Raw genomic sequence first — 13,993 nt, forward strand, 5'->3', positions numbered from 1 at the left:
AGGGATGGGGCCCAACAGACTCTGCTTTAACAAGCTCTCTGCATGATTCCAAGGCATGCTGAAGTTTGAGAACCTCTGATGTAACACATTATCTTAGCTAAGTTTTCCAACAACCCTCTGAGGTAGGTGCTAGTATGAATGCCCATTTCACTGATGAAGAAACTGAGGTTCACTGAGATGAATATTTACTTGTTCAAGGTCATATATTTAGAAGTGGTGAAGTTGGGAATGGAAATTACATCTGTCCAACTTCAAATCATGTATTTATACCCATTTTATGACGGACCAAAGTCTTATGAGCTCTGTGGTATGTGATGTGCTAGACTTTGTACATATTTGGATAAAAAGGGCCAAATATGCAGCTGGTCCTTGAGCTGCTCAGAGTCCCTGGGGAAGACAACACATACATGACTGAATCGCAAGATGAGAACTGCTTAAGAGAGCTGCAGAGGGCACTGAGGGAGGCCAAGAAAGACTTAAAGGACCCCTTGGCTGAAACTTGCAGGTAAGTTGAATTTTCAATGCAAACAAGCCAAACATTGGAGGTTGTGATGGGGCAGGAAGCTGCATTTACCTCTCTACAAAAGTGTATTGAGGAACATGAGAGCCACAGTGCAGAAGAATCAAAGTGTCTGGAAAAAAGGTCCCTACTTCTTTTGTGTCTACCAGGCTGGAACCAATTTCTCTCAGTGTATGCCCTCAGCCTTCTCATTTTGTCTAAAATCCAGTCTGTCCTACTTTTTTTGAAATAAAAGTCACTGAATAAGCCTCAGCAGGTGAAACTTAGAGAGGTGGGGCCAAGGGAGTGTTTTTACGAATACAACACTGTTTTGGGGTTGCATGTAGAGGGGAAGAGGGAGTTGGGAAACCTGTGTTGGTCAAGTCTTAGCTCCATCACTAATTAGCTGTGTGACCTGAAGAAAGTGTCTATCTGTTTGAATCCCAAGGCAAAGGGGGCTGGACTAGACCATTCGAAATCTTCTTTCTGGCTCCGGGAGCCTTTAGAACAGGGCTTAGCAAACTTTATAAGGAAAGGAACAGACAGCGATTATTTTTGGCTTTGCAGGTCATACATCTACCTTGCTATAGAAGGTGTCTACCCATAGAAGTGGTTTGTCTCCTTAAATAGAAATCCTCTCACTTTGTCTGTGGCTACTCTTTCATGATTCTCCCCAGGTACAGTTTTCTTGGGTTGGAAAACAAACACTAAGTTGTACTTCTCTTTCGCTTATGCAAAGAGTCAAGAACACATCACCTCTGCTTTAAAGTAACTTTACTAACACCTCACTTTTCCTCAATTTGAAAGTGTCCTGGCTTTAAAAAATCTTTGTAAATTTTTTTTTTTATGCGTGGATTTTGTCCAGTGTAACTCAGAGACTGTTTCCCAGAGTCCCCCAGTGCTATCAACACACACTCCCCTCACCTGACGTTGGGCAGTGGCTAGAGTTCAGTCCTAGACCTGGGCTCATATCAAAGTGACAGAGTTTTCATCTTTAGCTCCCCGAAGTTATACCTTTCCTGAATTGCTGTATTTTACTTAACATGCACTCCAATTCTTTATTGTTCCAGAGTGTAAGACTTGATTTCTATCTTACATTGGTTTTATTAAAGATATTTTTTTAAAAAAACATAATGGTTTGACTCAGTATATATATTTTCCATGAGACTGAAAGGAAGGATACCAAAAAAAAAAAAAAAAAAAAAAAAAGACTCAGTTCTGGCAGGCATAGTGTCCTCCACCATCACCTTTGGCATCCTGTGAAATAGAACATTCTGTGCTCATCCTTGATGTTGGAGTTTCTATACAAATTATTTTCTCTGGATATTTATTCCCTAAGACCAAAGAGGTATTTTTTAAATGGAAATAATGTTTCCAGCACTTAATGCATTGGCAAATACAGCCATCAGTACAATTTTGAGGAGAAACAGAAAACCCGTCACATTGCTAAAGCAGTTACGGGGAATTTTTTTTCCCATGGATGAACTACAGCAATGACTGCTACAGACATGGGAAAACATTTTAACACTTCATAAAATTCCTTTTTGACAGCAGGGGACATAGAAGCCAAATTTCCCTTGATGGAAATAAAAAATGTTGGCTGAGATGTTCCTAAGAAGTAAATGATTTCAGAAAGCGTTTTCAGGCAGAAGAAATGTGGACGAGGACACCAATCTGCCTAAAAGGGGGATCACAGTACACAGAGATCAGAAACCCCTCACATTTCACTCTAGCACTTAGCACACAACCTGACACTTGACAAATATTTGTGGAATGAATTTAATCATTCATTCAGACACTTGAGGCTTTTACGATTTTACCTAAGAAGATAGATGAGGGCGTGACAGTGGAGAACTGTCAGTGCCCTGCGCAGCTGTCTTTGACAATAATTCTGACCAATCTTCAGCACCTGCAGAATCCAATGCACATAATCTCAGGGTCGAAATGGGGCTTAAAATTCACAGAGTAGCCCAAGAGGAGTAACCTTCACAGCAAGGTATAGGCAGAGCATTTGCACGGATTAATATCTGATCACCTGTTCTATGATCACTTTAGGAGCTTTGAACCTCATGGTTGGGTCCTGGAAGATACCTGTATTTAGATATCCAGAGATGATAAAGGATTCACATGGTTGATATGATAAGAACTGTAGAATCTTAAGGGTGGAAAGGAACCTTAGGGGATTATATGATTAAACCCTTTTATTACAGAGATGAGAAAAAGGAGACTTTAGTTGCTTAAAAGACTTTCCCAAAGTCACAAGGCTAATTAATGGTCAAACTTGGATTAGAACCAGATCTCTCTGCCTAGTCAAAAGTCTTTCCACCATCTGCAGTTTTTAAGACCTAAGATGAGGTTGATGCCATTTCCTATCACAAATGTATAAAGCAAAGTTGCACGATAGTTCTAACCTTTCCAATCTCCAGGTTGAAATAATATTGATAACAGTACTCTAATACTCCTACTGTAAAATTCTCAACTAAAGTATATGCTGTGTGCTCTACTTTAAAGAGAATGGCATATTAGAGCTAAGATCATTGAGATCATTTCACTAATGATCTAAAACAAACAAACAAAAAACACTTAGGTTGTGTTCTGCAATTATTAGGTTCTAGCCCAATTTTCAGCACCGCCTTCCTTTCCACCTGTGATTGGTCAACAACCAGTTTTTTTTTTTTTTTTTTTTCTTTCCCTGAGGTCTTCTATGTGCTTACAAGAATTATGCCAGGTCCAGAAGTGGCATAGTGAAGTACAAAAGAGAATAGTAAGTGGCCCATATCTCTATTTAGCCTAAAATCTTGCTAGAGGGAAAAGCAAGCAAACAAACCAATAAACTTGACACACATAAAATAATTAGAAAATAAGTGCTCAAGTAGATAGTCTTAACAAGTGCTGCAGAAGGTAGGGGAAAGGGAGATGATTATGGGTTATAATGGATGAACAAGGTTTCATGGACGAAATGTGATAGAAGTGGGCTTCAATTTTGGCACTTGGAGGAGGGGAAATATTTCAGGCAAGGGAAACAGCACAAGCAAATGTGTGGAGGTAGGAAAGAGGGTAAGTGCCAGAAGTAAATACTTCATTTTCTAGCCAGATGGCAGCATTTATACTCAGTGTCATGTCAGCACACCTCTTCAACTCTACCTGTAAGCTGTACTTTCATATTTATAATATTCTTAATTTTCATTTTACACACACACACACACACACACAGACACACACACACACACACACACTTAGAAAGCAAACTGTACAAGGAGCCAAGAGTCTTGATTCTAATCTGCCCATAAACTACTAAATACCCAAGGCCTCTCACGTCTGCTCTCTGAGCCTCAGTTTCCTCCTCTGTAAAATGAAAGGGTTTGGCCCAACCCTTTAAAGTCCCTCTTAGCTCTAACATTCTATAATTTCTGCTTTTTATCCATGCTCATTATATGGATGGCACATATTCTTAAATTAATATTAATCCACCCTCTGCACTGCCATTGGCTTTCCCATTTGCCTTTTCTCCAGTTTGTTCCCTTCTCTCTTACTAGAAAGCATGTTGGGAAAGTAGCAAAATGGGATATCGTGGAGTGTTTAAATTTTTATTAGATATGTGTGTGCTGTAATTACAAAAAGGCAAGCAAAACTTATCATCTTGGCATGCATATTAATAACTGAATGCGGTAGTCCATGCTTCCTGAACTTTATAAACAGCTCCTGTATGAGCTTTGAAATGACAAGCTTTGCTCATAACTGAGAAACTGAAAGTGGGCAGGTCTGTGGGGAGTTCCTATGAAGCACAAATTTTTAAAGAGCGAAGATCAAAACTCCAACGTCTCTGAGTTGGAAAACCTGGGGAAGTTTCTGGCAAATGGACGGGTTAAGAAATGGCATAAAGATGAGATTAGGATGCTAGTCTAGTGACATGACAAAGATGATTTACCTGTGCCGAATTTTTTTTCCCTCTTTTTTCTGTATGTAGCAAAGGAGGTCTATCCAGCTGTCCCAGAAGGGAGGAGAAAGCCCTAGGTGCCACAGCAGGATAGACGATGTCCTCATTTAACGTCTTTCATACATAACTGGACATCCATGGTCAGGAGTGAAAAATCACCCCACGCAGAAGTGAATGGATGCTGTACTCCCCAAACTTCTGGTGGGGTTTAGTTACAGTCCCCTGACACTTTAAGCCAAGGCTTTGCTAAAAACAATGACTGTTTGATATTTAAGAGCTGGTCCTGGGGTGAAGACCAGAGATATAAAAAAGGTTAGAACTTTTGCAAATATGGACGAAACTAAACACCATCAAAGCTAGAGCTGCTGGACTTCGACGGAGACCTTTAAATAAATCACAGCTTATTCTGTATGTTATTATTAATGACTTGTGATGTTTTGCAAAAAACTTTTGTAAAGCACTGAACTTCAGGAACGGTATCTCAGCTTTCTTTCTCCTCAATGGCTGGACAGCAATCTAGGCCATACATGTGAGCCTATGGATCCTTTCCCAATGAAAGCAAGAACAAGTACACAAGCACGGAAAGGAGACAGGTGCATCTAATCCAGCTCATGGATCACACCTGAAGTTTCCCTTGTCCTGTACAACCAACTGGTTATTTCCAGCAAAATCCATAAGGGGACCCACATGCTTTTACCGTGCTTTGAACTCTGCAATGTACCTGAGCTTCCCTGGAAGCGGCTGAGTGAGCCCTCTGTTTGGGACACCCAGCCTGCTCCACTAGTTAGCTAGTTTGCCAATACACGTGCTTCCAAACCACCTCACAACAATTTCCCAACATTCCCCTCCTGTCCCACGAAGTCAGGAGATCAAGACCAGCTTGGCTGTTTAGTGGACAGGCTACCATGGAATGCCATGAAGGACGGCACTGACACTGGGAAGATCTTTTGGCATTGACTCTGAGGAGATCCCTTATGTGGGAGGGAGCAGTCGGGGCTGCTATGGAATAACCAGGAGATTTCCAGCCACCTGGAAGAAGGAAAACTGAGGTGCAATTCCTGAATACTCATGCTTAACAATTCTAATCTCGTTCTAAGGGAAGAAGCCAAAATGTGGTTCCTGTGGTATTTGCCAGGAATATTAATGCAGACAAATGGGGTGTGACTGGTTCTGCTTTCGGAAAATGCAGCAAGTGTGTCAGTCACTGAGGACTTTGGCAGTTATTGTTTTACCAGCATCCCCAAAGTCCTGACACCAAACACACCTTACCACACTGAACAGAGCTGTGGAAACAGGAAGTGCAGTTGAAACACAAATATAGCTTCACCAGAGAGAGGTAAACTTGGGACAGGAAAGGAGATGCGTTCAGATTAAAGGATGAAGAGATGTGTATGTACCTACCAGGTTAGTCAGGTTACTGCTAATCTTTTCACAGATTGGGTTCCTTTTGGCAGTCCTTTTTGTAACAGCACATAGAAGAAAATGGAAAGTTCTGAGGTTGCTCAATGAGATATGCAATCGTTCGGTTCTGCCTCACAGGCTTAATTCTAGCCCAGGCTCACATTTAAGGTATCCCCCATCTTCAAGTCACCCTGAAAGATCTTGGCTGTCAAAGATTCACATGAAGGCTCCTCAGAGTCTCCATGGCTGGGGTGTGTATGCCCTGGTCAGCACTGTAGGATTTTCAGTCTTGGCTATTATCTGCCAACTGCTGAAATACTTCTCAGAACCAAATTACAGGGCTAAGGGGGACTCCCAAATAGTAACAGGCAGATGGTAAATACAGAGCCTGTTGGATGGTTACAATTGGGAATACTACAACATAAATTTTTGATGATTCTTTCACCCCAACTCTCCTGATATTTCCTAGCCTCTGACCAAGAATTTGGTAAAGTGTGGCAATTTCCAATAAAAAGTATAGCTGTTGAGCTTTTTCTCTGATTTGCTTCATCACACATGCAAGTTGAAACCTCGTTTCCTGCAGATGATGCTAACATCAATGCCAAACTACTCAATGAGGTCACCAGAAATTTCTGAACTCACGGTTTCAGGGTTCCCTCCTGCCTGTCATCTGATTTACTCATTCATTCACTCACTCATTCAACCAATATTTCTTGCATATTTCTATGTTATAGGGCTTGATATATATTGATAACTAAAAAAGACATGTCTCTTCCTTTGTGATGCCTGCTATAATAACTAAAAGCAGACATATCATGAAATCACTACTCATTTGGATAAGTGTTACAAGGGACCCTAATAAAGATGCAGGGGGCGGGGCGCGGTGGCTTACGCCTGTAATCCCAGCACTTTGGGAGGCCAAGGCAGGCGAATCACGAGGTCAGGAGATCGAGACCATCCTGGCAAACATGGTAAAACCCCATCTCTACTAAAAATACAAAAAATTAGCCATGCATGGTGGCACATGCCTGTAGTCCTAGCTACTCAGGAGGCTGAGGCAGGAGAATCATTTGAACCCAGGAGGCAGAGGTTACTGATGAGCGAGATTTGGTACCTGTACTCCAGCCTGGGTGACAGAGTGAAAGCACATCATCATCTGGCAGATGGCAGATCTACTAGAAGAGGGTGGACCAGAAAGACCTCTCTGAAGGGGTGGCCCCTCATCCAAGACCTACGGGATAAGAAGATGTCAAGCACACAGAGTATGGGATAGAGCACGACAGAGAGGAACGGGAATATTAATAAAGACGAGATGGTGGAAGGTGGTTTTGATGGGCTCGGGGGGAGAGAGGTCAATGGGGATGATGCATGGTGAGTCTGAGGATAACTGAAGGTAAAGAGGTGGGCACAGAGAGCTCTGTCGACTAGGGACAGTGAATATTGTCATGCAATGGGGAGCTACTCAAATGGTTTAGTGGGGAAGATGTGATCTAATTTGTATCAGATGGAATGTGAAAATAAATCAAACTAGAGTAGAAGTAGAAAGGGAGGCACTCTGTATGACAAAAACTGCAAAATTCTTCCTAGTAGCCGTTCTCCACTCCTGCCTTATTATGAGAACTCCAATTTTACTCTGGAAAGCGGTAGGCCCAGTAAAAATTGTATTTCTTACATTCTTTGTCGTTAGGCATGGCCAGGTATAATAATTCTGCCTAATGAGACCTACGTGGAAGTTAGCTGGGAATGGATTTTGGGGCAAGTTTTGCTTTCTTGCTATAATGATGCAACTCCTTCATGTGTCTTTCTTCCTCTTTCCTTACGTGATTTCAGCCTGGAAAAAGAAGATGTGATGGCAAGTGAAGCAGCAGCAACCATCATAGACAACTATCCACGTAAAGCGAACAGCACCAGAGAGAGCTCAGCCCCGGCAGCCTTGAACCACTGGACCAGTGCCAACAAACCCCACATCTGGATTTTACTGTGTCCCAAGAGAAAAATCTTCTACTTGTCTCAGATGCCGTTCGGCAGAATTTTCTGTTACTCACACGTGGGTGCCATGTCTAACTGACACATCAGGTAACCAAAGCCTGACTTGGGTGGTGGCGGTTACAATGAAGAAGGGTGGGCCGAATCGGGGTATATTTTTGAAGGGCGAAACAACAGGACTTCCTGATGAGCTAGATGTCGGTTGTGGTGGTGGGAGATGGCAATTATAAAAAGTACAAGACTTTGGCTTGAGAACTTATGAGAATGGGAAGGAAAAACCAAAAGAGGAGCAGGTTTGAAGATTAGAAGCAAGGATTCCATTTTTGATATTTCAAGGTTGAGGTGCCTAAGAGGCAGTCTCTACTCCTGTGGTTTCCAGGAGACAGGATCTTGCTGGCCCTGTTCCACCCCTTCATTCACTCCTTCTCAGGGAGTGATGAGCCAGCCTGCCCAGGGAGAGTGCCTGTTCTGCTCACCTACTCCCTTGCTTAGGCATCCAAAGTATAGCCTCCAGGAATGTGGCTGGGGTCTTCAGTACCGCCTGCAGCTGGATGCTCAACACAATATCCAGCATTCAGAAGCCAATTATTGCTGTAAATCTCCACATCACTTTCCAATTTGGTTGTTATACCAAAAAGTATTTGTAGTCCCACATGCTACACTTTTCTGTCCATCTCTCAGTTGCTTCAAATATGGGCCAACTGACACCTATATAATGACAGGTAGACATTTCGTGTTCTTTCAGCCACATCATAGGGGCCTCATTGTAATAGTTGCCTCTTTCAATAGTTACTGCCAAAGAAAATGAAGTTCTCGCCTATTCATGGCTGCCCTCTTATCTTTATTGTTAGAGTCAAGGGTTGAGTCTTCCTTGCCCGTTGGGACTATAAACTGCATGGGAATTAGACCTTATTTAAAATCGATGCCAGTGAGCAAAAGGTAAACATACTGTAACCATTTCACTGTTCAGGCACATGACTTCTTACTATAACTCTGAAGAAATTGTATGATTAGAATTGTTTTACTGTGCTCTCTCTTATTTTTCTCCACTACCAGTTCACTCTTACCTTCCCTCCATCCACTGATCCATTCTTTCCTTCCCTCCTTTAAAAACTGCTGTTAATGTTGCTTTTCTTTATTCTATCCCTAATAACCTTAGAGTTTCTAGACATACACTGTTAAAGAAAGGGTCATTCATCAAGCCTGGTGAATCTAGGTAATGTGGTCTGGTATCAGTCTGTGTAAGGACAGAGCAGTCTTATTTTTCCTATTCCTTTTCTTTAAAGACAGATTGGTCTTATACTGGATATTAGATCACTTACCAGAATTTACATTTGGGAATTTGTTATACGATATGCTACGCTGCTGTAAAACCTGTCTTTTGATAAAGTCATATAAGATACTTTTACATTTAAGATCTCGGTTTTGCCCTCTCTTCCATCCCATCCTGACAGATACATTATTCCTTGTGTTTGCACTGATGAACGAGGTGATAGGCATTTTGGCACACTACATCACAGAAAATAGTACTTATCTTCAGAATGGAAATATACATCCCACATGTCACTATCGCGTAGGGCCCTGCACCTGGTATGGAATGGAGCGTGGCATTGTTACAGTGTCATTCAATGGCTTTTACCAAGCAAGAGAACATCGGCAGCTGTGATGCATGATGCCGCTGTGACATTAACTACAGACACAGATAGAGTGCCCATAAAAAAAATATACGCCCTTTTTTTGAATAGAGCCCTGGGTAATTACCCTGACTATTGTTCTAAGAGAAAGCCCCATTTACACCCCTTCATCATTTAGACTCTGGACATAAAAAAAAAAAATCACTGGCATTAAGTAGTTAAGGCAATTTGCTTTCCAAATGAAGAAAGGACAAAAAAAATTCCTGCTCTTGAGTTGCTCATTTTGACAGCCACAGCTCACCCAAATAAAAGATCCTGAGGAGTTTTTCTGATAGTACCCTTTTCCTACACAGAGCCCAAGGAGAACGTGTTCAAGTTTGCTTTCTGCTGTCAGCACTAGGAGGACACAGGGGGCTGTGTGGACAGCCTGCGGGTGAAGGGTGGTGGCCCTGCAGCTATGATATGAACTGTCGTGGGTCCAGCAGGCACAGATGCATCTAGCTGCCCTGCCCTAGTGGCCAGGCTTGCTGTTCTGAGGAAAAGCTACAGAAACGTTGCTCACCTTGAGAAGTAAACTCTCAGGGCAGGGTCCATGTTCCTCCAAGGTGCCACAGAACATGAAATAGGTTATGAGGTTTGCCATTCAATGTGGAGTAAAAATGGGAGATTATTGAACTACTTACCCCCAAATGAAAAAATAAAATTAATCGAAAAGAAAACGCAAAATCACAACAAAAGAGATGGCCCCCAACATTTTACTTACATTGAGTGAGAATCCCAGTTAAGGCATTTTTGAAATTCTCCTTGGCTTCCTCCATCTCCTGCTCATGTGTGGCTTTTTCATTCATGAGCCGGCGGACGTGGCTGTTGGCCGACTGCACCATGGAATAGAACTGGTTTGCGGAACGCCGATTCACCTCCCCTCGTTCAATCCAGGAAAGCAGCACTGTGATCGCCTCTGAAAACTTGCTATCATCTGGAAATGGAAAACCACCAAGTACAAATCATGCCAAGATGAGAAAATACACTTGATTCGTATTCCTCTCAAAAGACAGAGCATAGTCCAACCTAGTGGATATATTTTCAGAACTCAACAAATTAGCTTTCCTGAGACTGACTGCCATATAATCACTTAATTTCTCTTTTCTCATCTAACTTCAGGGCACCATAGAACCACTCAGGAGGTTCACATTCTCATCTACCAACTCCATGAGCTCGGCTATAGGAGATATGTTCTGGGCATTCTTAGGAATAAGGTACAGCCTAATTCTTCCACCAAACCTTGTTTTCTCTTTCTTAAGATGGACTTGAAAAACTGTTATTAACCTACTTGGTCTCTACTTCATTTCTTTGTTCCTTTAACAAAAATATGACACAGTGTTACCAGTTTTCTGATTTATAGAATCAGCTGAGTTAGTGTTAAAATGTGGAAGAAAGATTGGATTACTTTAAAACTGGTTGTAATGTATGGTACTATCCCTAAGGCAGGTAATAGGAATAAGTCAATTCTTGTTCTACTGTAGTTCAAAACGAATTCCATTTTAGGGCTAATACCATATATTTAATTAGGCTGAAAAACAGAATATTTCCTAGTTTTCCACAAAAGAGAACATGTTTCCTGAGGTGTTCAGTGTTTGCTTTGGATTGCTAAGGAAAGCCCATTTGAACCCGGTTTGAGATGTGTGTGTGTGGTGTCGGGGGGGACAGGAAGTAGGAAATGCAGTTCCATCTGAAAATAAGTGATAAATTCTATTTCAAAGAAAACAGACTTGCCTATTTGGGAATGGTTACTGAACAAACCTGTGTTGTGTGGCTTGGAGGTGGAGAAAAAGGAAGTTTGTGGGTGATTAAGTTAATTAGAACTGGAAGTTGTATGTCAGCTGTTACAACATTAATCGATCTGACTACTGCTGAAGGCTCACTGCCTACTTTCCAGGCAAACCTGAGGGGAGAATCCTTTCATTTGTATTCTGCAATCCCTAGAAAATGTGCTTTAGGGGAAAATATCCTACATTTTTACAAGTAAACTAGGTAGACTCTGAATTCTAAAACTCAGGAGCAAAATTAGATTGAAAGATTCAGATTCTTACCCATTCGTTTAAAAAATACTGAGGGTCTACTGTGTGCCAGGCATTGTCCCCTCCACTGGGGGGGCATCGGAGACATCCTTATGTATTGTTTGCATATAAACATACATACAGTCCACACGAATAGACAGGGGGAGATCCATACTTGAGAAAAAGATTTCATTTCACTCAGCAGATTTTAAAATCAATCATCGAGTTCTTATTAGTATTTTACACATCATACGAAACCTTCCCACCATTGAATGCTTTGTAAATTTATAGGGTGCTTTACAAACATCTTTAGTGTCTTTTCTCCCAAAGACCTCCTCCCAGACCAGTACAGCTTCCTTAGTATGGCTGCTGCTTGCCCAGGAGGTGCGTGTCCTGAAAGAAGGTAGGGCTGAGCCTAATTCAAGGTCCTGCGGTTGAGCTCTGCCTTCCTCAGGGAAGAAAGCAGCTTTTAGGGATGTGCCCATGCTCAGCCACCATTCTAAGCCCTCTCCTGCTGCTCAGCGGCCTTCTAGATTTGGGGATCAAAGCTTTTTTTCTGAGCGAACCTGCCCCCCTGCCCTCACACTTTAACCAGAGGAGACAACTGGCCTGGGGGTGCTCACAAAACACCCTGTGAATGACAGACTCAAGTTGCCTTGAAAATCTCAACCCATAGGCACAGAACACACTTACTGAGTATTGTAGCCGCTTATACCATTTTGTTAACTCGGGAATTTCAGTCTAAGTTCAACCCTCAGTGAACTCCAGCTGCAATGGTTTCTTATCTCATTTCATGGACCGAAGCGGCTTGTATAAGATAAAATCCATCACACAACTTAACATTACGTTCAGTCCATGGAGAGGCCCATAATTTAACATTATGTTTGTGAGAGGCCCACTGCCACCGTTACTGGCGGAATAAATTTTGCCTCCCTCCACACTCTCTACCTCTCTTCCCACCAATATATGTTAGGAGAATGGACCTCAGCAAAGACAGCGGAAATAAACTTAATGCTCAGAAGAAATCTTTTTTTTTCCTCTGAAAAGATAACAACAGAAAAAGAGAACACTGATTTCATGTACTATTTTTTCCCCTTTGCTATGAGTTTCATGTCTACATAACACAGAGAAAGAAAAATCCTTAACATTTTTGTTATGAGCTTTACAGGGACAGAGTGTAATGCTGTTCTCCTCTTTCTCTCATATACAGGTAGTTTTTCCTTCTCTTGCTCGTGGTGGCTTAGTTCATAAATAGACTAACTTTAGTATTAGGAAAAAAACACTTCAATTTTAAAAACGTATGTTTGCTCAAATGGTCTGAAAGCCACATTTTATTGCTCGTCACACCTAGACCTAGAGCACAATACATTCACCTGCAGATTATAGTTTCAGAAAGAGGAAACAATATGCTTAGGATTAAGCCACTGAAAATACACGCTTTCAAAAGTAAGTAGCCAAGAGATTTTCTAACATGTTAACAAGTACTAGGAGGCAGAATTCCATTAGCCTAGAAGAGGAATATAGTTTCATAGACTCCCAATTTCATCTTCATTTCTGAACTTTCTGAAACTGACAGGCCGATATATGATTGATGTACTGACATTCAAATTAAATTAAAAAAACATTAGTTAAGGCATGCTTGATAACTCCAGTCAATATTTGTTGCCATGTAAGAAGTGACTTTAATTTATATTAATTAAGACTAAGCCAGTAACTCCCTCTGGATGGCTACAGGAGGATATTGGGAGCGGTCATTTTCAATACTCAACTGTAAATTCAATTTTGTATTCAGTGGAAAGATCACTGAGAAGGCAGAAAACAATATAAACTAATTTAAACAGGATTTAGATTGCAGCATTATTAAAGCTATTCATGTGGAAAGAAATTAACACTGCTCATAAAAATCACATCAAAGACGCACTTATAAAAATTCCAAATACTTTCTGTGAACATGCTCAGGCATAACTCTGAATGTGGATGCAGTTTAGAAGCTAGAATGTGCAGATGTGCTTTTTCCACAGTAAGAATTGGGAAACACTGGTATATTATGGAGGGAATATAAATCATTTGCTCATTAGAAATTGCCCACCGTTTTCTAATCAGGATCCTCACAACGTTAATGCACCTGAGTTAATAGACAGGTTCATTTATGAGTCTTGCTTTTTTCCTTTCCATCCATCCGTCCCGCTTCCTTTGCCAGAGCCCTCTTTGTTAAACAGCACGGCATGCCTCCCTGCATTTGCTCATGTTGTGCACTTATCCTTGGGTCTCTCACACTCCTGGTCCCCCAGGCAGCTTTTATTCTTCCCTGAAGATTCTGCAACCCTAGGATGCATTCGGTGTCTCTTTGCTATGTTTCCACAATACCCTGCATATCCTGCTATGAAAGCATTAGTCACTCTGTACAGTAATTGTTGGTTTACAGATCTGTCTCCAGTTTTGAGGGGCTAATATGAGAATAAAATTTCCAAAACATATT

At 41.4% G+C, this 13,993-nt stretch overlaps 1 protein-coding gene across 19 annotated transcripts in view; it reads right to left on the bottom strand.

Moving 5' to 3' along the window:
- The window catches only part of ENOX1 (ecto-NOX disulfide-thiol exchanger 1), a 583,643-nt gene that overhangs the window by 129,569 nt on the left and 440,081 nt on the right, over positions 1-13,993 (bottom strand). For all 19 annotated transcript variants that reach the window (XR_002518333.2, XM_021929581.2, XM_031655830.1 and 16 more), the window contains one exon: positions 10,221-10,433. Coding sequence is in view for 18 of the 19 variants with exons in the window: in XM_021929581.2 (XP_021785273.1) it covers positions 10,221-10,433 (213 nt within the window). In the remaining variant the exon portion in view is untranslated. The remainder of the gene's footprint in view (positions 1-10,220; positions 10,434-13,993) is intronic.

Source organism: Papio anubis, chromosome 15 (assembly GCF_008728515.1).
Source record: "Papio anubis isolate 15944 chromosome 15, Panubis1.0, whole genome shotgun sequence".
Lineage (NCBI taxonomy): Eukaryota > Metazoa > Chordata > Mammalia > Primates > Cercopithecidae > Papio > Papio anubis.